The following is a 27,366-nucleotide window of genomic DNA, read 5'->3' as shown; positions in this document are numbered from 1 at the left end:
GGACACCAGGATCTTCAAAGTAAAACTTAACACCCAAATTCGCTTTATACCGGACCTTTGGGATACAGATAGAAAAATAACCTAACTACAGGCACAAATTTTGCAGTGCACTAATAGCAAGCACAGGACACATTCAACCCACAGTAGGATCTGCTCCCCGAATATTTCCCCCCCAAAGAGCTTAGTTCCACGTTTTCTAATTTATATGTTCTATTGCACAAGACCCGCGCTTTTCTGAGGGCCGGCAGATAAGTTTATATGAATATTTATTGATTTATTTCCTAAACTCAGCAGGGGAGCGGCAAATAAATTTAGTGCTTTCTTTAAATAATTCCCTTTCTACGAGGCAAGATGTCATTCGAAACTTTTAAATAGGCATTTAATTAGCCTGTGTGTGTTGCCTCTGAACAAAACCCTGCTGGGAGCCTTTGGAGCGCTGTATTCCAAAGAGGCGGTCAATATGCAAAATTGATGACTACACTTTCTTTGTGGCGGGGCCATTGTGCCCCGGTTGCTTATGAAGTCTAATCCAATCATAAATTGCAGCCCCGGACCAATGGAGAAGCCCGGAGCTCACCCTGAATGAAGCTCAAGTGGAGAACTTTGTTGAACCCCATTGTTGGGGCTGTCACTTTTGAAAGAGCCCCAGCGGGGCTGACCAATATAAAACCCACTGTCCAGGAGGAAGGGGCAGAGAGAACCCCGACAGGCTCGCTGTAGCCGGATCTTTACTAAACGAGGTTTCAAAGCAGAAAACAAAAAGCAGACAGAGAGACAGACAAACAAACAAACAGGGGAGCGGCCCCGGCCCTGCTCCGCGGACGGCCTCGGTGATGATGTTCCCTAGCCTCATCGCTCCACCGGCCGTGTATCCCAGCCTCCTCCGACCGACCCCGACCCTCACCCTGCCGCAGTCGCTGCAGTCCGCTTTTTCCAGCCATTCCAGCTTCCTGGTAGAAGATTTGATCCGGATCAGCAGACCCACCAGCTACCTGCCCACCAGGACTGCTCCCCCTGCCAGCATGTCCCCCCCCGCTGCGGCGGCCAGGACGGACTCGGGCACGCAGGAGCTCACCAGCTCAGCCCCCGGCTCCAGGAGGATCTGTTCGTCACAGACTTCCAGCAGCGACTCCACTTTCCTCAAGTTTGGAGTCAACGCCATCCTCTCCTCCCCTCCTCGCTCCGGTAAGCGGCTCCCAGACACCCTCATCCCCACGGCTCGGCGGAACCCACCGCCTGCGGGAAAGCAGGAAGACAAGGGTAGGAAAGGGAGGGAGGACCCAGCACAGCCCCTCTGCATCGCCCGTATTTAAGGGCTAGGGGCAGCGCTGACAGGCGGCCGGTCGGTCGGACGAGAGGAGCTGGCGGGTGGGGGGCAGACGCTGGGGATGTCAACAGGGCTCCCTACCGACTCTGCCCTCACGTGTGCCTCTTTGCTGGCAAAACCATCGCAGCAAAAGCACTGCTTTCCCCAGGGTTCAGTCTGGCTCTTTATTCTGGGGAACTGAAAATCACCACCTGCATCGGTCCCCAGACCAAGTAACAGCCCCAGCTGCACCCACTCCAGCCGGTGGTAACCCTCTGCTTAATTTCCTTTCTTTTATTTACTAGAAACTTCTCCTGCGTTGCTTCAGAGCATCCCTCCAAAGACTTTTTCCTTCCCGTACTTTGAAGGATCCTTCCAGCCCTTTATCCGATCTTCCTATTTCCCAGGTAGGTCTTTAAAAGTCTCTCTTTGAAAGGGTGGACCCCTCTTCTCCCCTCCCGGGCACAGCTCGATGATATTTCTTGATCCGTCTGTGTCCCCCCCGGGGTTACGCTCTAGTTAGAGGCTGGAAGGAGTACAGCATTCACCCATCAGTCGCGACAGTTTGGTGCCCGGTTTAGCACAGGCAGTGACTGCTTGACATTCTCCTGCCCGCTCCGCCCGCTGGCCGGCAAATTAACGGGGATTGTCACGGTCCCGAGGCGAGGAGGCTCCACCGCTTCCTCCTCCTCCCGGGGCCGCTCCGCCGCTTTCAGCACCACAAGGGTCCGGTCAGCTCTCTGCTGCGCTCCGCACTCGCGCAGCGGCCCGGGGCCCTGCTCCGCGCCGGCGGAGGGATGGCAGGAGGTGGGGGAGGGCGGGGTTGCACTCCCCGTTACCCGTCAGCCGCTCCCCGCCCTGTCCCTCCCCAAAACCAACCCCAACCCTTTATCCCCCGCCGGGTTGGTGGCGCTTATAGGGGCATGGAGCTCACGGTTAGACTTCTCTCCTTCGCCTTTACCGCGAGCTAACCCTCCCGTCCTCTATCTCACTTCGTCGCTTCTCCCCCAGCCCGTCCGCCGTGTTCAAACGGCATGGTACCTGAGAGAAAGCAAGCTACGGGCGGGTGGGTGGGGGTGTGTGCGGTTCTTACAGCGCTGAAGTGTTATGATGCCGAGAGAACAATTAAAATAAAATCTAATTACACAAACAAGCTATTAATTTAAAAAAGAAAACAGGGAGAGGGGAAAAAAAAAAACACCCAAGCTCTTCCATTCATCCTCCGGATAATGGAATTTGCTTCCTTTCTCCAGCATGTGAATAGCCTAACAAAAACAACTTGAGCTTTATAAATAGCTTTTCATGTCCATTTAATGAAAATGATTTGAGGAAAGAGACGATTGTGCCATCAGTATTCTCCCGAGGAGCCTGGCATGCCGTTGTGTTTAGTTTGAAAGTGTAAATCTCTTTTGTTCCAATAATATATGGCGTTAGCTGCTTGTCCTCAGTCTTTTTCTGTTAGTTCATTACTACACAATTACCATTCACGCTTCATTAGCGTCTCTGTTTCTCTTGGGGAGGTTCCCCCCCCCCCCCCCCATTTTTTTTTTTTAAGACGAAACTCTGCCCTTTTTATCATACCAATGCCATTGGGAACCAGGCAATGTGCTAATTAGCTGTTACTTTTCATGTCTTCGGATTCAATTCTCCAACTTTGGGGAGGGGGGAGGGAGGAAGGGAGAAGAGATTAATATAAAAAGATGAATACTGATTGATCAAAACTGCATCTGAAGAGGAGCGGTTTTGTTCAGAATCAGAAAAGTCCTCATTTTCATCTCAAGCATAATAAAGCATCTGAAATAAAAGGGCCTGAAAAAAAAAAAAAAAAAAGTCCAATGCTTCTGAGCAGGAGGGAAAGCTTTTTTATTATACCTCTATCTTAGCTGGTACGCCTCGCTTTGCCTTTTCAGGCCAGAGACCTTTGAATCTCTCAACAAAACCAGCCACTATTGATCCATTTTACACATTTGAGTTCATAAATCTAATCCCAGCAATCACTGGCTGAAAGGGGGTGCTTAGTTAAGACTAAAGCTCCTTTTCACAGCCCCAGGTTGATGGGTGCCCACCCAAACGGCAGGGAGGGTGCAGTGGGGGGCTGATCTTGCTCTGCTCAGTCCTGTGTGTCCCTCACCTTCAGCAGCTGCCTCCACCGTGGTCCCCATCCCCGGCACCTTCTCCTGGCCGCTAGCCGCCCGTGGCAAACCCCGCCGGGGCATGCTACGTCGTGCTGTCTTCTCTGACGTGCAGCGCAAGGCACTGGAGAAGATGTTCCAGAAGCAGAAGTACATCAGCAAACCCGACAGGAAGAAGCTGGCAGCCAAGCTGGGCCTCAAGGACTCACAGGTGAGGGGGGTAGTAAGTGAGGAGCTGGATTCCCCACCCTGGGGATCAGCTTGAGAGAAGTGGATGGGAGCAGGAAGAACTGTTCATGACCAGGAGAAAGCACAAAGCAAGTTGCAGAGCCATGATCATCAACAGAGCCAAAAGAGCTGCAAAATACCCAGCTGGCTGATTAGGACAGGACAGACCACAATATTGTTACCTACCCTGACCAATCTCCTATGGTCCCAAAAGGTCTGGATCTGTCATTCCTGCTAGCTTCAGCATGGGCATGAGCACAGTATTGAGGGGGCAACCAGAGGCCTTTTTTGGATCCTGTTTCACTGAACTGTTTCATTCCTGTGTCACTTCATCCCCCAGGTGAAGATCTGGTTCCAGAACAGGAGGATGAAGTGGAGGAACTCCAAGGAAAGAGAGCTCCTCTCTTCTGGTGGCTGCAGAGAACAGACCCTACCTACCAAGTTCAATCCTCACCCAGACCTCAGTGATGTAGGCAAGAAATGTTCAGGAGAGGAGGAAGACGAGGAAGAAGTTCTCCCTGTGTGCCCACCCAGCCCCCAGCATCCCTTAAGCTACCACCAGTCCCCAGAACATCTACACTTGAGGGACAGACTGGACTCCCAGATGTCTCCTTCTCCATCCCATTCTAGCAGTCCCAGCAAACCTTCAGACTTCTCAGACTCAGAGGAAGAGGATGATGAAGGTGAAGTGGAAGAAGAGGAGATAACAGTCTCTTAAATCACCTGCTTGCCCTTAACCATCACAGGACATTGCAGAGATTTAAATAAAACCAAGTGCTATAAATTGAAGAGGTGATGTCCCATCCAAACGTCCACATGCTTCACCAGTGCAGGTTCTTTATCACATAGCTGCAAGACTTCCTACTTATGGGTATTCCTTACTCTTTGCCCCATGTGGAGGTTATCACATTCATAGCATCTGCTACCATTTTCATAACACTGTCTGCTTTATAATCAACATATACTCAACAACCCTTCTCCCAAAAACAGGCATCAGCAGCTCCTTGCTTCATGGCAGGGAGGAAAGTTTAGCCTGTTGGGAGGGAAACTCCCTGCTCCCCCCAGATAAGAAACAACAAAAAAGTACAATCTAGATACTGTGGCCATTTTTACTGCCTTTCAAGTGAATTTCCAACTACTATTAAGATTTCAAAGCCCCAGAGACTGGTCTGATGTAGCAACCGTCTCCTCCAAGTAAACACTGAGGGACACAAACCAAACACTGCTTCCCTTCTCATCCCCAGTATACTTGTGCAACAGACCCATTAAAACCCCTGGAATAACTTCTAAGGTATAATCTAAGCGTGCCTTGTATAGTGGAAGCCTTATCTATTTATATGTCTTTCATTGTAATTTATACATTGATATTACATCCCAAGCACTGTCTAACCCACCTTTTCCTCCCCCCAGGCTTTTGCTTATTTTCCACATTGCTTCTGCTATCCATGATGTGGACAGAGAAAAGTGGATATGCCTCTTTGATTTTTGACTGAACTTTGCTGTCTTTGCACAGCTTATATGAACTGTACACTATTTTGTACACTTACTCTGTATGGATGTTTTATACCAAGGTTATTGTGAATGAATATAACGACGGCTCAACAAGGCTTCTCTGACAGCTAAACTACAGACAAATGTAGCTGTTTGATTGTGTAACTTATAAATAAATGCTTTTATTTTGTATTTTACCATGTACAGACTTTAAATATATAATAAAGTGAATGATTGTCAAATAAAAACAAAAAAGTAGATTTCTAAATTTGATCATTCAGTAATACTTGCTTCTGGTTTACAGGTTGTTGTAGGTTGTCTGGGGCCAAACAGGGAAGGAAAAGACAACTACCTTTTATCAACAGTATAGTGATTCAATAAGAACCTATCAGCTTCAAATTAAATAACCTTACAAGAACATCTATCTGCCTTTTAACTAGGAAGCAACTTGACTCAAGGATAGACTTTCTACAGTTAAAATGAATACAGCTTCTCCCTCCTTGCATTTAAATACAACTTAATTTCTGCTGATGCTGTCCTTTGCTCTCCTTTAAAGCCTTTCCAACTTTCCTCCTTCCTTCCAATTATTGTCCAGGGTGGTCAGAATGTGGACATTTGGCCTGCATCACCCTGCTCAGATGCTGCAGTTTGTAGACTAGGAGTGTGTCATTAGAATATTATTCACCTTGCTAAGATACTACAGTTTGTAGACTGGAAGCATGTCATTAAATATTCTTAGGGGGCAGAGAAACAGAACGGAAAAGATAAATTTAAGACAGCTCTTGAGCCTCAAGTCCAGTCAAGAATCACTTGTACAACATAAAGCAAATCCATAACTACCTGCATTTGTTTTTAGATACAAATACACACTGCAGAAATGTCCATGCTTTCTGCCTTGCATACAGGTAGGGTTCTGCTAAAATAGAGATTTCATTACAAGTTCACGTATTTTCTGCTCCCTAGACTAATGCCCAGCACTCAACACACCAAACCAAAAGAAATCAGTGCAGCAGACATAACCTGAACACAGTTATCCCTGTTTGCGCCACTTCACTATGCTACCACAGCCATGAGGAAAGGCATGAAGCAGATGATTTCAGTTGGAAGGGACCTGTAGCAATCACCTAGTCTAAATGCCTGACCACAACTTAAAGTATGTTATTAAAAACATGTAATTAAAGTGCCTTGTCCAAAAACCTCTTAAACATAGCGAGGCACAGGTCATTGAGCACCCCTCTGAAGACTGTTTCAAATGTTTAGTTACTTTCCAGGTAAGTAGCTGGACACACCTGAGCCAACCTTCTTCCTTCTCACAGCCAGGATGGAAATATCTGACACTGGAGAAGGCAGAGAAGGGGATTTATCTTCAACTGTGAGCTCAAGGCAGGAAATTCTCAGTTATTTTGCCCCTTAAGAAAACAGCTGGTTCAACATCTGTGCCTGCTGGAACTCTGATCTTCCCCAGCATGGAAGAGAAGCTTTTGGACAGCAGCAGAAGAAAAGTCCCTTTCTCAGGGAGCCTGTGGTTTTGTTACCTGCTATATGGCAACCCCAGCCCCTCTGGTCCCATCCTTAGCTCAAAGGTTGCTCAACCAGTGTCCCACACAACTGGGAGAGCTGGAAGTATTTTCACCTGTGCCAAAACCAGGGCAGACAAGGCAGGCAGCTTCCTGCACAGCCCCATACCAGGAGCACTGTGCTAATACCGCCACATGCCCATGGAAAAAACACTTAACCATAGGTGTGGAAATCATGTAATAAGCCCCAAATGTTAACACCATATGCAGGAAAGAATGTTTATCCCATCTGTATGAAATAATCTTTCCTAACAGAAAGTCCTCTCCAGCCACCCTCCATTTTGGTACCATAGAGCTTGAGAACAGCACAGTTGAGCCAAAAAGAGAATTAAAAAATAAATTGCCTCTTTTGAAGAACACATGCCCTCCAGGGAATTTTGAACATGATGATCACCTTAAAGAAATACCACCCAAGACGCAAGGCCGTAGTTTCCAGAAGCAACCAGTGAGGCTCATGAAGCGCTAAACCCCCACCAGTGCTAAACTGCCACCCTAAGGAAAACCAGACTTCACTGAATCACAGAATCAACCAGGTTGGAAAAGACCTTTAAGATCATCAAGTCCAACCATTCCCCAACACTGCCGAGGCCACCACTAAACCATGGCACTGAGGGCCACGTCTACACAGTTTGTGAACACTTCCAGGACGATGACTCCACCACTGCCCTGGGCAGCCTGTTCCAATGTCTGAACACCCTTTGGGGAAGAAATTGTTCCTAATATCCAGTCTAAACCTCTCGTAGTGCAGCTTGAGGAAGTTTCCTCTTTCCTTGTTCCTTGGGAGGAGACAGCGGCCACCTCCTGGCTCCATCCTCCTTTCAGGTAGTTGTAGAGAGAGATAAGGTCCCTCTGAGCCTTCTCTTCTCCAGACTAAACCCCCCAGTTCCCTCAGCTGTTCCTCATCACACTTGTGCTCCAGGCCCTTCACCAGCTCCACTGCCCTTCTCTGGACCTGCTCCAGCAAGTCTGTGGCTCTGTCCTCTAGTGATCCAGCTCTAACCCTGTTGTTTCAATCCAAGAGACTTCTTCAAAGAGACTCAAGTTCAGGCCTAAAAACCACTGATGGCATTTAAAGATCTTTGCCTGGAAAGCTTCAGGGAGAGTTTGACACAACAGCTATGGGCTCTACTGTTGTCAAGAGGAACAAGGCAGAGTCTTGTTCACTACTGGTTGTGTTGCCTGTGTCTCCTCCCTGATCCATGCACACACACTGGTACGTAGCTGGGCCTGAAATGATCAGTTTGAAGAGCAGAAACCTGATCTGTTTCCTTGATTTGTTCTCTCAAGGAACAAGTGACAAGACAAGAGGAAACGGCCTCAAGCTGCGTCTGTGGAGGTTTAGACAGGATATTAGGAAAAAAATTCTTCCTCAAAGGGTGTTCAGGCATTGGAACAGGCTGCCCAGGGCAGTGGTGGAGTCATTGTTCCTGGAAGTGTTCACAAACCGTGTAGACGAGGCCCTCAGTGATACAGTTTAGTGGTGGCCTTGGCAGTGCTGGAGAATGGTTGGACTTAGTGATCTTTGAGGTCTTTTCCAACCTAGGTGATTCTATGAAGCAGTTCTCAAGGCGTTCAGGAAACCTGATGGCACTGCTGTGCAGAAATAGATTGATTTAGCTGATGGTAAGGGGGCTGGGCAGAGAGTGGGAACCTGAAAATGGTGGAATGACATTACCAGAGTTACTGTTGTGGATGAGGTTTAGTAGGGACAGAAAAAGGGGGCATTTGAGACAAGGGGGGCACAAAATCACAAAATGGAATACATAAACTTTTAGAATTAGTTTTAAGTAATGTTAAGTTTGATGGCTTTGTAACAGTAGCAATGGAAAATTACTGAGGTGCATGATACACAGAGAAAAAAAATAGAGTACAGCTAGAGAACATACTGAGAATTCTTGTGCAAGATAAATCGTTATAGTTGCCATAGTTTTAAGAAAAACAGTCTAGAAGAACAGGACACAGGCATAAGGTGTTATCTCGGAATGGCAGGTGGCCAGGATGGGCTACAGTTAAACTAACTGATAAGTAGGAGGATAGGAGGATTATTGTGTCTCTGGTGCTAATGAACTAATTAAGCTGTTTTTTTGTGCTTCAAAGGCAGCCAGAAGTGATGAAGGTTGTTGGAAGAAGTAAAGACCCTCAGAGACCACCACCACAATTTTGCACGCATGCAGGGAACTTTCTGGAAAATGATGTGTAATCCATATGTAGCCTCATGAATATGCATGTATGCCAAAGGACTATATAAGTAGCAATACAGGGGCACACATTAGAAGGAGCTATCCCCTGTGTCTCCCGGTGCTGCAATAAAGAATACCTGCTTGTCAACTTGAAAACTTTGTTGGCAAGTTTGTTCCTGGAGTTTTCTCTGAATCATCACACAGACACAGGCTTATGAGGTTGTCCTTCCCTCACTGGTTTTGGGCTTGGTGTCCTAACATCTGTTTTGCACTGGGTGGTGCTAGTTCATTATGATCCTTATAAGAAAGGCACTCGGACTCAATAAGGTATCAAAGTGCTATTTATTAGAGCAAACACTGTAAGATGAGAATAGCAGAGATAATTTTATGTACCCTTAGATGGTGGGAGTCTCAAGGGGTGCAGCATCGAAGGGGCCTCCAATTTCCAAAAAGAAAGGATGTACCCATGAGGGACCTCGACACGCTTGTGAGGTGGGCTGATGCCAACCTGATGAAGTTTAACCATGCCAAGTGCAAGGTCCTACACCTGGGTCGGAGCAATCCCAGGCACAGCTACAGGTTGGGCAGAGAAGAGATTCAGAGCAGCCCTGCAGAGAAGGACTTGGGGGTGTTGGTCGATGAGAAAATGAACATGAGCCGGCTTCAGTGTGCGCTCAGAGCCCAGAAAGCCAACCGTATCCTGGGCTGCATCAAAAGGAGTGCGACCAGCAGGTTGAAGGAGGTGACCCTGCCCCTCTACTCTGCTCTCGTGAGACCTCACTTGGAGTATTGTGTGCAGTTCTGGTGTCCTCAACATAAAAAGGACATGGAACTCTTGGAACAAGTCCAGAGGAGGGCCACGAGGATGATCAGGGGACTGGAGCACCTCCCGTATGAAGACAGGCTGAGAAAGTTGGGGCTGTTCAGCCTGGAGAAGAGAAGGCTGCGTGGAGACCTCATAGCAGCCTTCCAGTATCTGAAGGGGGCCTACAAGGATGCTGGGGAGGGACTCTTCATCAGGGACTGTAGTGACAGGACAAGGTGTAACGGGTTCAAACTTAAACAGGGGAAGTTTAGATTGGATCTAAGGAAGAAATTCTTTACTGTAAGGGTGGTGAGGCACTCGAATGGGTTGCCCAGGGAGGTTGTGAATGCTCCATCCTTGGCCATGTTCAAGGCCAGGTTGGATGAGGCCTTGGGTGACATGGTTTAGTGTGGGGTGTCCCTGCCCATGGCAGGGGTGTTGGAACTAGATGATCTTAAGGTCCTTTCCAACCCTAACTATTCTATAATTCTATGAGAATGTCTGGTTGTACGGTTAGATGAGGGCAAGGACACACAGGTGGCTTAGTCCCTGGTACTCGGCAGGAGATGCCTTTAGGCTCCTTTGTTAGTATGGGCTAGCTGAGTTTATCATAGCATCATAGAATAGATTGGGTTGGAAGGGACCTTCAAAGCTCATGCAGTCCAATCCCTCTCCAATGAGCAGGGAAATCTCAAACTAGATCAGGTTGCCCAGAACCACATCCAGCCTGGCCTTGAATGTCTCTTTCTTATAGGCCCCTTTTAAGAACTGAAAGGCCACAATAAGGTCTCCCTGGGGCCTTCGATTCTCCAGGCTGAACAACCTCAACTCTCTCAGCCTTTTCTTTTGAAAGAAGACTATATTTAGGTTCAACTGAGTGCAGATGATCAATTTACAGAGAATCTTTGAAGACTTTCTTTGATACAGGTGGATCTGTCTTACCAACATTAATAGTTTATATTAGTAAGTAGAGGACACATAACTACAAGGAACTGTTAAAAAAAAACAACAACAAAACAAAAGAAAAGCAGAAATACGAATAGAAAATAGAAATAGGAAAAAAAACCACCCCACTACTGCTGTTAGGAATTATTCATTACATTTTAAGTGCAGAGGGTTCTGGATTTATCCTTTCTGAAGACAGTAGTTTTTTTTTGAGTTAAGATTCTTTATTTGAAAGAAAGGATAATAGATCCCCACTTTTCCTACTGAGCAATGTGAATTTATTACTGTATAATCATAGTTGTCTCTATCAACTAGGTGAAGAGGAAACTGTAATAAAGTGTGGAATGTGCAGGGTGCCCAGAAAGGTTGCAGATACTCCATCCCTAGAAACATTCAAGGCCAGGCTGGATAGGGCTCCGAGCAACCTGATTCAGTTGAAGATGTTAGACGAGTTGCACGGCGTTAGACTAGACGAGCTTTGAAGGTTCCTTCTGACGCAAACCATTCTATGAGTCTGTAAACAGAATTGCTTAATGCCCTTAAGTTTCCTTTAAATCAACTCCCTAAAGATGAGAACGAAAAGTTTGAAAGACCTACCAGAGCAAGTGAAGACTTATAGATGGTCTCCTCTTCTTGGAGGTGCAAGTGATGCCAACAAATATTCTGCTTTCACAAAGTTACCAGGAAAATGTCAGGGTTTTTTCTGCAAATGAAAATATGTCATGGCTTTATTCTAAGTGACAAGTCTGATCTGCCCAGGGTCACCAAATTAAGTATTGCGAGAAGCTCCCATCCCTGGCAGTGTTCAAGGCCAGGCTGTACGTGGCTTGGAGCAACCTGTTCTAGTGAAAGTGTCCCTCCCCATGGCAGGGGGTTGGAATTGGATGAGCTTTAAGCACCCTTCCAACCCAAACCAGTCTCTGATTCTGTAAAGGTCATTCTGCAAAAGCATGTTCAGACTAGGCCTGACACACACTGCACCTGCAGTCCCTGTGACCTACAGCAACTTGTCTTGAAGAAGCTAGAACCAGCTGGCATCAGGATACATCCTGATGGCCACATACTGTTTGACTTTGAGCATTATGCTGAGACACTCTAAATGGATAGACCAGTCTTGTCTTGAGCAGATCTTGATGTGTGCAAACATTAGCTACGGGCAAGAGAATTGCAGTGGTGTAGTCCCTCTGCTAAATTTCCTCCTGGATGCAGATAAAGGCTGTAAGCATCTTTTCACAAGTACTTATAGGAAGCCAATAACAACAAAGCGAACCTTACAATCTTCAAATAAAAAACCCAGAAAATGCTGATTAAGAGTTTGGGGAAGCCACAAATCTGAATAAATAAGCATCATTTTATTGAATCATGAATAATTTAAGACTGGTACAATCATCAGCTTTATTCTCCATGACACAGGGGGTGGGGAAGGGAGAAATGGGGAGGGCGAGAAAGGGGAAGCATGATCTCAAACAGACCATTCACAAATTCCAATCCTAAATGAGAACTGAAAATTAAATAGGGAGAGGAGCAAATGGAAAACATCATAAACGTACACAAAATACTCAATTCCTAGTTTTTTCTCTTTAAAAATGGCTAGAAAAAATTCATCAAAATGCAGCACTTTTAATCAAATATTTACATTTCTATGTTACAATGAAAAAATGTACATCTTATAGAACATATTTCATAAACTGTTCCACTGGAAACGACTAGATCAAAACAGCAACCTTCCATTGAATAGCAACAAAGTTTTTTTTTTTTTTTTTTTTTTGCTTTCTTTTTGCAGTTTTTTCTCCCTTGAAAGCAAATTGCCACATTTAGACAAGATTTCATACACATAATACCGAAGCATCAACAATGAAACAGCAGTTTGCTTCTTCCAAAATGTACAAAAAGGTTAACCAACCCCCTCCCTCCCCTTCCCCAAATAAACCACATCTCATTTATGGTCTCTATAATTCTTGGCAGTTCTGAAGAAAATGGTTTTCTACCTTCGATTTATAACTCAACATGAATGTTGCATAGAATTTTGCATTTCTTCCTTGTTGATTTTTTTTTTTTACATAAGCCAACTTTGTAATAAAAAAAAAAAGGCAAAAGTATAAGGAAGTGTTTTGAAAAAGCCTTAAACAAGAACGAAGTCACTTAAAGAAAGACTTAAATCTATGAAGAGGTTTGATAAAAACTAAGACGTGTGCACAACAGGTAACCCTGTTTCCTGAAGTTTCAGAAGAGACACTGAATATTATGATGCTTAGAATGACTAGCCTACTCCAAACTGCCTCTCACTGTAATCCAAGCTACTGTCAATAAAAAATAAGAACAGAAATTCCTGCCTGAGCTTAAGCACAGGATTAAAAATGAGAAAAACAAAAATGCCCCATTTCCCACAAATAAAACAACATTTCAAACATGTCTTACAGCACTCAGTTAAAGGTTAACTGAGCCATTTTCTAGGATACCAAGTCCATTTAAAGCCCTAGCCCTGCAACTGGATTTTTTTTTTTACAGGCACATGCTCTATCTGCATGGATTCAGTTGGGGGATTAGGTACTGAAATTCACAGTAGAAGCAGGTAAAGTCACTGCTGGGAAGCAGAATTGTCAAGATTACTGGAAAAATCCACCTCTCTCAAACTCATCATCAGCATGCTATGTTGATTCCATACAGATTTATCCCACTTTTACAGTACCAAGAACTGGGGAAACATCGACTGAGTAAGCCTTGGTATTTCATTCAGTGAAATAATGTAATAACAGTGCGTAAAGTTAAAACAGTAACAACACCAAGCTCTTCCCCCACCCCCATCATTAAAATAGTTAAATTTTTCTTTTAAAATATTTTTCTTTAAAAACAAAAAAAGTCATCAGCACTTAAAAGTTATAACAGGAGCAGATTCAAGACCAGCTCAGTAAGACAAAGTACAGTTATGTTACAGAAAGTCATGAGGTATAACAAAACGATCCTCTCAAGCTGAGTCACAAAAGCATGAACTTGTCTGTTACTTTAAACCCACAAGCTCTTAAAAAAGTGTTTGTAGTAAGTTTTCTTTCTGTACATCGAAAAACCAGCATATTCCTGTAATTTATTAATGACAGCATTTATTATAGTTGAAAAACTTCCCCCCCACCCCCTGCATGGATAAAACAGCTCTTCAGTGATTTATTAGCTGCAGATTGATATGAACCTGAAACATTCTCTCATTTCCTTCTTTTTTTGTCACATTTAAACAAATTCTAGTATCTCTTACAAACACTATTCACAGCAACTTATGGTATTCCAAGAGATGACTTTAGCCCTGTTTCTTTAAATAAAACCCTGTCATATACAGCACTAATTTAATCAAACACAATTAGTACAAAATAAGGCATTGCTTTAAAAATCAGCACCAAAAGATGGCTGGAAAGGCTCGTACAAACCCATACTGAGGAGTGGTGTTTTTGCTGAGGTACAGCTGATGCTGTGGTGATGGTGGAATAAGCTTTTGCTGCCATCAAAAGGAAAGTGCAATTCTTTGGGAGGTGTTCTTGTTCCCAAAACAGAAGTACCAGCCTGAACACCGACAGTGTAGTTGTGTGCGTTCAGAGAAAGAAAACCAGGTTCACGGCTCTACCAAAACTCAAAAGCATGGCCCAGCTGAACTTAAAAGTACCTTCCCTCCTTGGTTTCCAGACCTGAATACTGCTAGATCCTATTATAGTTTTTAATTTAAAAGAAAAATCACAAATGTTTTCACCAGAGTAGCACTGGAACTGTTACAGAGCTGAGTTTTAACTAACCCATTTATATGTTTGTGCTGACTGTAACAAAATCTCTGAACAAAACGTCAAGTTTTTATTAAACAGCTGTAACATTTCATGGCAAGAATTCACAACTGAGAGTCCCATCAATCAGTCTCAGGGGTGTAGCTCACCTCTGTGTACAGGGCTCACCAAAGGTCCTTCAGAGCTGTAGGACTTCACGGGGCATGGACCTTTTGCACTGACTTCCACGGAGGAGGGAAACTCCCTCTCCTCAGTGTGAACACATCAATGTAATAGAATCATAGAATCAACTAGGTTGGAAAAGACTTTTAAGATCATCAGGTCCAACTTTACCCCAGGACTGCCAATGCCACTGAAGTCAACTGAGTTGGTTACGTGGATGTAAGTGGAAGAGAATCAGCCCTTAACTAGCAAAGGGCTACCTGATCTGTCACTTGTGGTTGGACTGATTTTTACACAGTGTTGGAAAAAACCTGATTTGTTCAGACTGTATATATATTTTTATATATTCCTATATATATATATCTTTATAAACACACAATGAAAGAAAGCCAAGGTCTCAGACTGGCAAGGAGAGCAGCGCTTCTTTTTCTTTTTTTTTTTCTTTTCTCTTTTTTTATATTTATTCGAACTTCCCTGTTTTGCAGCTTTGTCTTTATTGAGTGTTATTACCAAGGCAAGTGATACTGTTATAGCACCAGAACTCTAAGAAGCTGAGTTTAATCTGCAAAGCTGATTGGTAAAAGTCCAGCCCTCACCTAAATGTGTTTGGTCAGAAGAAGCATAGGCAAATATTTCCTCTCCCCTCTCCTTCCAGACAGTACATGGCACAAAGTTGTTTGCTTCATAGCTGTGAAGTTCCCCCTCCCACCCCTTCAACTTTTAGTAATGATGATTATTTTTAACATCTTCAGTATCTTAGGCATGAGAGCTTACAGCAACTAAACAGAAGAAAACAAAGTAATTAGTGCAGTTCTCAAAAGAAAAAGAATACAAAGGTTGCTTGGGTTGCCTGCACCCAGGTTCAAGACTGATTCCAAGTGTCTTGTTCTTGCAGCTCTAATACTGAGATCCCAGCCCAGGAATGTGTTCTTTTCACGAATCTGTGAGCAGGACTCTTGCTAAGTGGGAGAGCAGTAACGTGAACCACCTCTTTCCATCTGAGGAAAATCACAACGTCGACTCCAGAGATGAATCAAGGATGTCATCGTGATGGCTGTTGCTGTTAGAGTCACTATCGTAACTCTGAGGACTCGAGTAGTTGGCTGCTTCTTGCAGTCTCATTAGCATGTTCATCTGCAAAGGCACAGGTCATCACTGTTATCTGTATTCTGAGGTAGACAGAATATCAACTCCATACGAAAGCCCCAGTGGCACTCACTTTGCCAGTGGGTAAAACAAAGGAAAGGAAGAAACAAGCAGCATAAGTGATAATGAGACTCTGAAGAGAGAGATTAACTGTAAATTGTGTTACAGCAGACAGGAAGTTAGTCATAAAAAGACTGCTTTTCCAGTGAAGGTGAAAATGAGAAGACTGAAGGGGTTACTTGACAGCTGTATTTGACAAGTATCCTACCCCTCTCTATCTCTGACCCATGGAAATAAAGACAGATCAGTCAAATGAAGCAAATCCAAACATCCTAATACCAAGCTCGATGTTTGCATATGTATATATAAGCTGGTAAGAACTGGAACACACATTTCCATACTACCAACTGCCCGGAAAAATGAACACCTCAAGAGAACAGCTTCAGCGTGTTCAGCTGGCACAGCAGCTTCAGTAGTTGTTCCCCACTGGAAGAAAATGTGCATCCAGTGTTACCTCCAAGCTCAATCCATACTTTCTATACAATTACATGTTAACATTTTTCTACATTCTTGTGTGGCATTTCTGATTCATAAATTAATGTATTCTTTGAAAATCTCAGTTTTCATTTGGTGTCAAGAATATAGCTCTCAAAGCCACATGAATTAAAGCAACAAGCCTATTTTGCGATTGTAGCAAAACAGGCTAAATGAAAAGGATCCACTGTGCTATTCAAGTATGTGTAACAAGATCACATATGTAATTCCACAGGGTAGGAATTAAGTTTATTACACTCATCTTCAGTCACTCCTCAAAAAATGAGTCCTCAAAATATCTTCTGTAACTGAATGTGAAAAACTTCTTCCTCCATTTCTTGCAAAACTGAACCGGTTTTCCATGCAAATTTATTCTGAAAGTTCACTTGATGACTTCTCTAGAAACACTGCTTTATCTTTCTAAAGCTTTTAATCACTCCTCACCTATCCTTTACTTTCTTAAGGGACAAGGAGGTATGGAGGGAGGTCCCTCCTCAGAGAGGTAAGCGAAAACCCTCGCAATCCCTTCCTTCCTCCCAGTTGCCCTTGAATAACAGGTTATGAGGTCTTGAAAGTACAGGGCCAGGTAAATGGAGATGGAGGGGTAGATCTATCTAGTGACTCACCTAGGGCTTGTCACTCACCCCCATGCCTTAGAACTTCCTCAACCAAGAAGAAAAGAAGAGTAATTGTGGTGGGTGACTCCCTTCTGAGGGGAACAGAAGGGCCCATTTGCCGACCAGATCCATCCCACAGGGAAGTCTGCTGCCTACCTGGGGCTCAGATTAGAGATGTTAAAAGGAAACTCTCTGATCTGGTGCAGCCCTCTGACTACTATCTGCTGCTGGTTTCTCAGGTTGGCAGTGATGAAATTATTACAAGGAGGGCAAGGGCAATGAAGAGAGACTTCAGGGCCCTGGGACGGCTGGTTAGAGGGTCTGGAGTGCAAGTGGTGTTTGCCTCCATACCTGTTACAAGCAAGGGTGAAGAGATAAATAGGAAGAGTCTGCAGATTAATGTATGGCTACGTGACTGGTGCCAAAGGCAGGGGTTTGGGTTTTTCAGTCATGGGCTGCTATATATATATATATGAGACACCTGGTTTGCTGGTGGCAGGTGGGATACACCAGTCCCAGAGGGGGAAAAGGTTTTTGGGGCAGGAGTTAGCAGGGCTCATTGACAGGGCTTTAAACTAGATATGAAGGGGGAAGGGAAGATAACTGGGCCTGTTAGGCACAAGCCCAAGAGAAACATGCTAGGGCTTGAAGGATGGCGGACTAGGGAGGACTCTCAATCTATTGTTTCATTTGAGGGAAAGGATAGTTGTTTAGACCCTGTCCCGCAGGGGAAAAAGGGTACTAGGGCAAGAGTTAGCAGAGCTCACTCACAGAGCTTTAGGTTAGATTCAAAGTGCGAGGGGGTTGTAGCTGGGTTTGAACTAGTGGGGCATTGTTCTAGTATTAATGAAGACCAGAAGGCCTCCTGCCTCCCAAGGGTGCCATTAGCGTGCTCTGCTCGCTCCCTGAAATGCCTGTACACCAATGCACGCAGCATGGGGAATAAACAGGAGGAGTTAAAGTCTGTGTGCGGTCTGAAGGTTATGATCTGGTGGCAATTACAGAGACGTGGTGGGACAGCTCACATGACTGGAATGTGGTCATGGATGGCTATGTCCTTTTCAGGAAACATAGGTCAGCAAACCGAGGTGGTGGAGTTGCTCTTTATGTGAGAGAGCGACTAGAATGTATTCAGTTCTGTCCAGGGGCAGATGAGGGGCAAGTGGAAAGTCTGTGGGTACGAATTAAGGGACAGGCTGGTACGGGTGATACAGTTGTGGGGGTCTATTACAGACCTCCTGATCAGGACGAAGGAGTTGATGAGGCTTTCTACAGGCAACTGAAAGCAGCCTCGCAACTACATGCCTTGGTCCTCATGGGGGATTTTAACTACCCCGATATTTGCTGGAAGACTCACACAGCCAATCATTCACAGTGTAGGAGGTTCCTCAAGTGCATTGATGATAACTTCTTAATGCAAATGGTGGACAAACCAACTAGGAGAGGAGCGCTGCTGGATCTAGTACTCACCAACAAGGAGGGTCTGGTTGAAGTGGTGATGGTCAATGGCAACCTTGGCTGCAGTGACCATGAGATGGTGGAGTTTAGGATCCTGTGTGGGAGGAATAGAATACCTAGCAAAGCCACAATTCTGGATTTCCGAAGGGCCAACTTTGGCCTCTTCAATCAATTGCTAAGGGAAGCCTCATGGGAAGGGGTACTAGGTGGTAAAGGGGCTCAAGATAGTTGGTCAGCATTCAAGGACCACTTCTTCCAAGCTCAGGATCAGAGCATCCCAGTGGGTAGGAAATCAAGTAAGGGAGCCAGGAGACCAGTGTGGTTAAACAAGGAACTTCTGGGCAAACTCATGTGGAAAAAGAGAATCTATGGATTATGGAAGGAGGGGCTGGCCACCTGGGAGGAATACAGGACAGTTGTTAGAGGATGTAGGGAGGCAATTAGGACAGCTAAGGCCTCCTTGGAACTTAATCTTGCAAGTCAGGTTAAGGACAAGAGAAAGGGCTTCTTCAAATACATAGGGGATAAAACTAACACAAGAGGCAATACAGGCCCACTGCTGAACGAGGTGGGTGCTCTGGAGACAGAGGATATAAAGAAGGCAGAGGTGCTGAATGCCTTCTTTGCCTCTGTCTTTACTCCTGCAGACTCTCCCCAGGGGCCCCAGATTCCTACAGCCCCAGGAGTCAGGATAAAGGAGGAGTTTGCTTTGGTAGATGAGGATTGGGTTAGGATCAGTTAAGCAATCTGGACATCTATAAATCGATGGGTCTGGATGGAATACACCCACGGGTGCTGAGGGAGCTGGCGGAGGTCATTGCTAGGCCACTCTCCATCATCTTTGGTAAGTCATGGGAAACAGGAGAGGTGCCTGAGGATTGGAGGATGGCAAATGTCACGCCAGTCTATAAGAGGGGCAAGAAGGAGGACCCGGGTAATTATAGACCAGTCAGCCATACCTCCATCCCTGGAAAGGTGATGGAACAACTTATTCTTGACACCATCTCTAGACATATCAAGGATGAGGGGGTCATTAAGAGTAGCCAACATGGTTTTACCAAGGGGGAGTCATGTTTGACCAACCTTATAGCTTTCTATGAAGAAGTAACTAGGTGGATGGATGATGGTAGAGCGGTAGATGTGGTTTTTCTTGGTTTCAGTAAGGCATTTGATACTGTCTCCCACAGCATCCTCATAGATAAGCTAAGGAAGCGTGGGCTTGATGATCAGGTAGTGAGGTGGATCAAGAACTCGTTGAAAGGAAGAAGGCGGAGAGTTGTGGTCAATGGGGCAGAAGCTAGCTGGAGGTCTGTGACTAGTGGAGTCCCTCAGGGGTCAGTGCTGGGACCAGTGCTGTTTAATATTTTCATCAACGACCTGGATGAGGGAACCGAGTGTACCCTCAGCAAGTTTGCTGATGACACTAAACTGGGAGGAGTGGCTGACACACCAGAAGGCTGTGCTGCCATCCAGCGAGACCTGGACAGGCTGGAGAGTTGGGTGGGGAGAAACTTGATGAAATTCAACAAGGGAAAGTGTAGAGTCCTGCATCTGGGGAGGAACAACCCCATGTACCAGTACAGGCTGGGGGTTGACCTGCTGGAAAGTAGTGGAGGGGAAAGGGACCTGGGGGTCCTGGTGGATAGGAGGATGACCATGAGCCAGCAATGTGCCCTTGCGGCCAAGAAGGCCAATGGCATCCTAGGGTGCATTAGAAAGGGTGTGGTTAGTAGGTCAAGAGAGGTTCCCCTCCCCCTCTACTCTGCCTTGCTGAGGCCACATCTGGAATACTGTGTCCAGTTCTGGGCCCCTCAGTTCAAGAAGGACAGGGAATTGCTTGAAAGAGTCCAGCGCAGAGCCACAAAGATGATTAAGGGAGTGGAACATCTCCCTTATGAGGAGAGACTGAGGGAGCTGGGTCTCTTTAGCTTGGAGAAGAGGAGACTGAGGGGGGACCTCATCAATGTTTACAAATATGTAAAGGGTGAGTGTCAGGATGATGGAGCTAGGCTTTTCTCAGTGATGTCCAGTGATAGGACAAGGGGTAATGGGTGTAAACTGGAGCATAAGAGGTTCCATGTGAACATCAGGAAAAACTTCTTTACTGTGAGAGTGACAGAGCACTGGAACAGGTTGCCCAGGGGGTTGTGGAGTCTCCTACGTTGGAGATATTCAAGGCCCGGCTGGACAAGTTCCTGTGTGATGTACTCTAGGTTACCCTGCCCTTGCAGGGGGGTTGGACTAGATGATCTTTTGAAGTCCCTTTCAACCCTTGGGATTCTGTGATTCTGTGATTCTTATTCCTGTTTCTAATCCCTAGAAACAAGGGAAACGAAGCAGTTCTGCCGTTTCAGAAATGAGAGAGCTTACCAAAGGATCTCCCTCAGCATCACTCACTGGAACTTGTTTGCTAGTTGAGCCTTCCCGTGACATTGAGTAGCCATCAAACCCCACATCTTCAGGTCGCAGCTGCAGCAGAGGAGGCCACTCATGGTGCTGTGGGGTGGCTGCCCAGGGGTACGTGTCCATCACCCATTTGGCAGGATCCTCCCAGGGTGCTCTCCTCCCATACAACTGGAGAAGAACAAAACCATATAAAACATTCCTATCAGTCAACCATTTAATTCAGCTCCTTCCAAACAAAAATTAACATACCTGGAGAAATCTCAGGGAAGACTTGTAACAGTTTTTCAATACCTAAAGTAGGCCTACAAGAAATCTGGAGAAGAATTTTCTACAAAGGCATGGTAGTGACAGAACAACAGGGAACGGCTTTAAACTAGAACAGGTTACATTCAAATGAGATCTTAGGCAGAAGTTCTTCCCTGTGAGGGTGGTGAGGCACTGGCACAGGCTGCCCAGAGAAGCTGTGGCTGCCCCATCCCTGGCAGTGTTCAAGGCCAGGTTGGACGGGGCTTGGAGCAACTTGGTCTAGTGGAATGTGTCCGTGCCCATGGCAGGGGTTGGAACTGGATGAGCTTTAAGGTCTCTTCCAACCCAAACCATTATGTGATTCTATCATTCTTGGATGGCAGAAAACACTTGTGAGCAGGGATGAGCATAAACAAGTGACCTCAATGACATGCAAAGCAATTTTTAATGGCAACTGATGATGTCTGACCACCTCCTGTAAGACTGCAGTGCCCTTCTCTTGGCAGCAGTTGGAAGGAAGAGAGACCTGAAAGTAACCTCACTTAATAAAGTTAACTTAAACGAAATCAATATATGAAGAGGCCATCAACACTGATATCCGGATCACATCAGCAGCTGCCTTATCTGCATTTGCTGTCGTCGGGAAACTGCCCTCAGTGGAATGTGTAAGAGGAAACGTGAGACCTGCCATCAGGCAATAATGATGTATGTCATAGCAAAAGGTTTTCAAGTCAGGAATTCCTTTGTATTCAACCAACAAAAAGCACCAGTAGGATTTGTGGTTATGTTCCTATTTCAAGAAAGCAAGCTCTGTTCCAAAACCTTTTCCTGTATGAACAGTGTTACTGAATCCCAACATGTTCCTCCCCTTGTTATATTGAGTTTGCCTTAATTAGATAATACACTTAATTTAATGCCACAAGACCATCTAAAGCATAAATACAGCTTCAAGTGTCTTTAAAAATGTTTTATTCTGCTTTATAAATTTCAGCCTAAACATCTTTCAGCAACTGGAGCTGGTCACTGGCATTTTGTCACTTGAATTCAGAGAACTATCTCTTTCCTGCACAAGGCACAAGGGGAAAAAGCAGAGCTCTTACCAAGAAATTCATCAGCTTGCTGACAGATCTAACAGTAACTCACTTTTCTCATCACTATTTCTTCTTTGGTTTTTTTGTGGTTTCACTTTTGCATGACCAAAGTATAAAATTGCTCTAAATACCAATTTCTGCTTTATTCTGAAGCAGCACTCAGCCCAAGCAAAGTGCCCAGCAGATGGTGCTAGCCAGTCTTTAACAGCCTCTTCCACAGCCCAAATACTCTTCACCCTTCAGCTGCACTGTATTATTTTCCTAGAATAACATCTTCAAGCTCTGGTAAACCAGATCTCCTATTTTAATTTTTGTTCTTGAATTTACAGCACATGTCAGTTGCTAAGTGAAGAGGATTTTATGTTTTTCAGGTCTTTGCTATGTAGGTCTATGTGGATCCTGGCTTGCTTATGAAAATTAGCTAGTGAGTAAAGCTCCCATTTCAGTATATGAAATCATCAGGTATCTTCAGCAGACCAGAGACTGACAAACTCACTACTTCCTTCCACAGCAGCCAGGTCTGTCTATCCCTTTCACGTGCACTTTTTCTAGGGAGCAATTAAGGGGGCAAGGATCAAACAGCTTGCTTCACAAAATACCAAAGAGGAATGACTGGAGTATGGGTGATGGTGGCAGGAAGCTACAGGGACTTCGATTCCTCTTTTTGCTGGTGCTGCACTCCATATTGATACACCAAGCAGGAAGAACTTGGGTTTTATCTAACCCTCTAATTTTCAGATCCCTGTTTTGAAGAATAAAAAAGCTCAGCTCCAATAGGAGCAATTATTCTAAGGATCCATTTGGCTCACTTGCCTTTGACGCAAAATAGTTCCCTAAATGAGAAACAGAGATATAATATTAGTTCCATTTAGCTCCACTGGGATCAGACTGAAATCAGCAGTCCACCCTTCCTTTCTGGCATGCAACTTCATGAGAGAAGAGGTGTTCTCAGAGGAGCCGTTGTGGGTGTGTGGGGGACAGAAAATAGGCCAAAATTTTCTAGCATTAGCTTGTTAAGTAGCACAACACTGTTTACTCTTCAAATACTAAAGCATTATTCTTATCCATCAATTGAAGAAAAGAGAAGTTACTTAAATAGAAATGAATTAGTGAAATCTGGGGAAAAAAGAACTGAAGCAGATAAAGAATCTAAAGCACAACATGAGAAAGTGAAATCCTTACACCTGCAATGCAAGCCATTCAAATAACCTAAGGAAAGATGCAGGTATCAGGCAAAATCAGCAAGCAAAAAGACAGTTTTATTAACTTTGTTCTACAGTTCCGTTACTAATCTATTTTTGCTTTCCACTTACTGATCAGCAACGTGAGAGCTACAAGCAGCCCAAGCACCACTGTATCAGTTTTCTCCATTTCAGCAGGAAACAGAATCACATGCGCTCCTTTCTCTTTAGGTGAAAAAGGTTACTGTCTCCCATTACCTTCCTTTATAGGAAGTTTTATGTAACAGTTCTGTTCTAACAAAGTTCCTCTCTGTGTTCAGCACTGTTGGATCTATGACGTTTCTCATGTCTAAGAGTCTACCGCAATCATCCCAAAGAAAAATGAGGTTGTCAGGCACTTGACAAATTTCAAATGGCAACAGCAGTTTGCCCAAATTTTAACCCAAGCTTGTCGAAGAACTCATGTATTTCACAGATTTGTAAGAAGCTATTAGTAAAAGCTCTTCATGGTGAAGCATCCTAACAAACACTGTAGTGGTGAGCCCTAAGCAGTAGCAGAATAAACATGAAGGAAACATTCTGCAACACAACTGTTTCTCTATGGAGCTTGTACGTGGAGGTATTCCATGTTTCAGAAACACTTCAGAGGCCTATGTGATGGAGAACCTACATCTTCTGCAAGTAAAGTTTTGTAACTGTTAATTATTCTTACCAATGACAAGCCGTATCTTTCTTACAAATTGTATTTTTCTGGTCAAAACTTGCCAAACATCCACTAGGCCTTTTTTCCCCTGCAACACTAAAGCAGAGGACCAGAGACCAACAAATATTTTAGCTTCTTCTTGAATAAACAGAATAGTTTGAGTTTCTCATCTCTCTCACTGAATAATGCTTCCAGTATCTTAATGATACTTACTGCTCTTTCCTGAAGCTTTTCCACATTTTTATCTTTATAATAAACGTTTTTACTTGGAGAAGTACCTTTTTCTCTTCCTAGCTGTATCAGATGTAATTATGCCTTCAGAATGGCATTAGTCCTCATATCAAAACACAAGTTCTCAATGCATTGCCACGATTTCCTATTCTCTATCCACCTTTAGCCCCTTTCCAACCTTCTAGACTCTCGCTGTGATCCGCCTTTTCATTTCTGTATGTGTGATCTCATGTTTAGCTTTCATGCATGCAGTGCCCAGGATTTACAGATATTTGATGAGGCTATTGCCAAAACTGTCTTCCAAATTATGTGCTGTATTCTGTGAAAAGAGGACCAAAGAATAAAAAAGCCCTTTTTTTCCATAGTTGCATGGCAAATCCACAGCAATCCTCTACTGAACCCTCCTGAATCCAGCAAGCTTCATAGTCCTGTAGATGCTAAGAATTGCAAGGTGATGCTTAAAGCTATCCAAATTGCTAGAGTATGAATCAGTTACTAAGTAGAGGCAATCAGTGACGATTTCACTATGGACTCTGAAAGAACTATAAATGAATCCTGTAGACTGAGAAGTAATCAAAACATCACCGATACTGATCCTGTCACTCATTAATGTCTCTCTCCATATACAGCTTTGTTCCTCCTCTGTTGAAAGGTTTGATTTACAAAGGAAAATTCTGCGTAACTAAGTTAATGACCACAAATATTTTTCAGAGGCACAGTAAAATTTGAAGGTGTGCTTCTAGAACAGATTATTGAAAGATATTTTGGTGTCTAACTCCCCTCACTGAAAATGTCAGCAGTCTGGCATCTAAACATGTCTCAGAAAATCTAATTTGGACTTTCAGTGCTTTCACTGCCCAATTCAAAATTATTTGAAGAGAATAATTCTGCCTAAAATTAATGACAATTTAGGTTACCTTTTCAAAGACATGCAGGTGTACAGTGTGCAAAGTGATACCTCCAGAAAGTGTTGCCATTATGCTGTGTTGCCTTTTCAATGGATACCACTCAAGACCTATGATTTTTCACTTTTGCTTGCTCACCTGCAGCCCTTCTCTAACTGCCTCCAGAAGATATGGGATGATGGAGTAGTTCCACAAGTCAGTAAACCAAACTCTAGAACCATCGACATCTATAGGACAGGAGAGGAAGAGCCGTGGACCTGGAGAGGAAAATTCAGATTATTACACTCAAATTCCAATCATGATATGCTTCAAAACCAGGACCAAACAACTACTTCCAGTTCTCTGGAGAAAGAAGCCAAAGATGTGAGAACATAAGTAGCTAGCTGGTGAACTGCTCTTTGTGAGAGCTCAAAAATCCTCTGAATCAACTTGAAAAACTACAGGCTTCAAGGTGAAAACAACCAGATTTCCTAACACAGTTTGTAGCCAGGACTTCTTATTTAGAAAAATAATAAAAAAAATGTTTAGAAAGATTTTGTACAGTTTGCCTTAGAGTACGCTGCCACCTGAAAGAAGGGTTTTAAACCTTTTTAACCTGATCTAGAACAAAGAAATGTATAGATACACCCGTTATACAAGGAAACAAAATACATCTATTTACATATACCTGGGCATACAGACAGAGCACTTACCTATAGTAACATCGGAGGAGCTGTGAGCCTCCAAGAATTTGTTCAGATGTTGCCAGACCTTGGGAATCCAGTCAATAATTTTAACCAGCTCCGTATTTCTCATCCTCCCACTGATCTCGGTTTCAATTAGTTTTCTTCTCAAGAAACGGCCCAGAAAGCCTTTGACTGGCTCAGTGTGGTTAGCACATAGCACCCATCTAGGGCAGAACAGCAGAGATGTCCATTGGTTCTCTTTCAGACTACTGAACCTAGCTATTGTGGATTAAATTTGTCTTATTTCTATATTATTATCATAGAATCACAGAATAGTTAGGATTGGAAAGGACCTTAAGATCATCTAGTTCCAACCCCCCTGCCATGGGCAGGGACATCAATTGTTATCATGATCAAAATGGGTTATCCCTGTTGTATATGTTTCTTAGCCAAAGTTACTTTGGGATGATGAGCTCAGTAGCTGCAACAACTTGTACTGTGCATTTTTTCAGCTTATTTCTCATTCAGTTTATCTAAATATTGCCTTACTTAAAATTTGTTAGAAGATCAAATATCTGAACAATCCTCTGGAAGTATTATGAACTGCAGTTACTTCAATTACAGCATTGTAACAAAGCTGCACGTCAGGGCAGCAACTACTAGTGAATGGTATTTCTCCCTCAGTTTGCTATTTCAGCTGATAAGAGCAATTTCAGATGACTCAGTAGCCATTACTCCTTTGCCAGCCCACAGACATTAATGAGAAACATGAATAAACAGTACCTGAAATTATGGTGAAGTTGAAGATTAGGTGTTGAGGAGGTGGCTTGGTTCATTGTGCCAATAATATATGGACTATTAAAAAAAACCAAAACAAAATCAAGCAAATCAGACTTGTTTTGAAAAACAACAATCTCGACATTACAAAGGGTTACTCAAGCCTCTTCTGTCAATTGTTTTTGAAGTTAATTACAACCAAATAATTTATTGAGAATCTGAGTTCTAGGATCGTCAAATTCTCAACGCAAAACAGAAATCTCAAAGCAGGATATTTCTCTACAACTGGGGCTTTAGTACTGAAGATCTGCTGCATGATGTGAACACGTATTACCCAAACCCTCTACTACTATTTAATTACTGATTTTAGGGGAACTGATCATTTAATGAAGAATAAAACCTCTGGAATGCTGTCCATAATTTGGACAGTCCACCTATCTCAGTCCACTTGACCGAATTCATCTAGATATTGGGTTTGTGATCACATTTTGCAACAGCAGTGGTCTTACTGCAGTACTGAAAAGTGGAATGTGTTCTGACAGTATTTCATTACCATTTGTGGTACTTGCAGTTTAGAAGTCCATTAAAGATCTCTCCTAGGGAGCTAACATGATGCAAATTATCCAAAATGATTACAAGAGGCATATCCACAGCATTGTTTTCACTGTTACACTGGTCTGCTAGGTTGGACAAGTACTGCCGGAGCTCCTGCAGAGAATATATAAAGAAAAGAAAGAGAGAAAGAAAGTAGTTTTCTTCGTATTCCTTGAAAATACAGTTAAGATAAACTGTTACCTTTGTAATAAAATCTAAAGCAAA

At 43.9% G+C, this 27,366-nt stretch overlaps 2 protein-coding genes across 4 annotated transcripts in view; one reads left to right on the top strand and one right to left on the bottom strand.

Moving 5' to 3' along the window:
• Nucleotides 1–833: 833 nt before the first annotated feature.
• DBX1 (developing brain homeobox 1) lies at nucleotides 834–4,384 on the top strand (the record flags this gene model as incomplete). The annotated part of the gene is made up of 4 exons (XM_080618508.1): nucleotides 834–1,185; nucleotides 1,612–1,713; nucleotides 3,447–3,649; nucleotides 4,007–4,384. The coding sequence occupies 4 exons, from the start codon at nucleotides 834–836 to the stop codon at nucleotides 4,382–4,384; spliced, it is 1,035 nt and encodes a 344-aa protein (XP_080474634.1).
• An 11,211-nt stretch (nucleotides 4,385–15,595) lies between these two features.
• NAV2 (neuron navigator 2) overlaps nucleotides 15,596–27,366 on the bottom strand; it is a gene marked incomplete at its 3' end in the record, with an annotated part of 419,083 nt that continues 407,312 nt past the window's right edge. For all 3 annotated transcript variants that reach the window (XM_080619489.1, XM_080619487.1, XM_080619488.1), the window contains 6 exons: nucleotides 27,101–27,255; nucleotides 26,554–26,625; nucleotides 25,798–25,994; nucleotides 25,244–25,362; nucleotides 20,713–20,916; nucleotides 15,596–15,721 (listed from right to left, as the gene is read on the bottom strand). In XM_080619489.1, coding sequence (XP_080475615.1) covers nucleotides 15,596–15,721; nucleotides 20,713–20,916; nucleotides 25,244–25,362; nucleotides 25,798–25,994; nucleotides 26,554–26,625; nucleotides 27,101–27,255 — 873 coding nt within the window. The remainder of the gene's footprint in view (nucleotides 15,722–20,712; nucleotides 20,917–25,243; nucleotides 25,363–25,797; nucleotides 25,995–26,553; nucleotides 26,626–27,100; nucleotides 27,256–27,366) is intronic.

The sequence above is a fragment of the Psittacula echo genome (genome assembly GCF_963264785.1).
Source record: "Psittacula echo genome assembly, chromosome: 5".
NCBI classification, from domain to species: Eukaryota; Metazoa; Chordata; class Aves; order Psittaciformes; family Psittacidae; genus Psittacula; species Psittacula echo.
The sequence above is the reverse complement of the archived record's forward strand: the minus strand, read 5'-3'. Positions and strand labels throughout refer to the sequence as shown.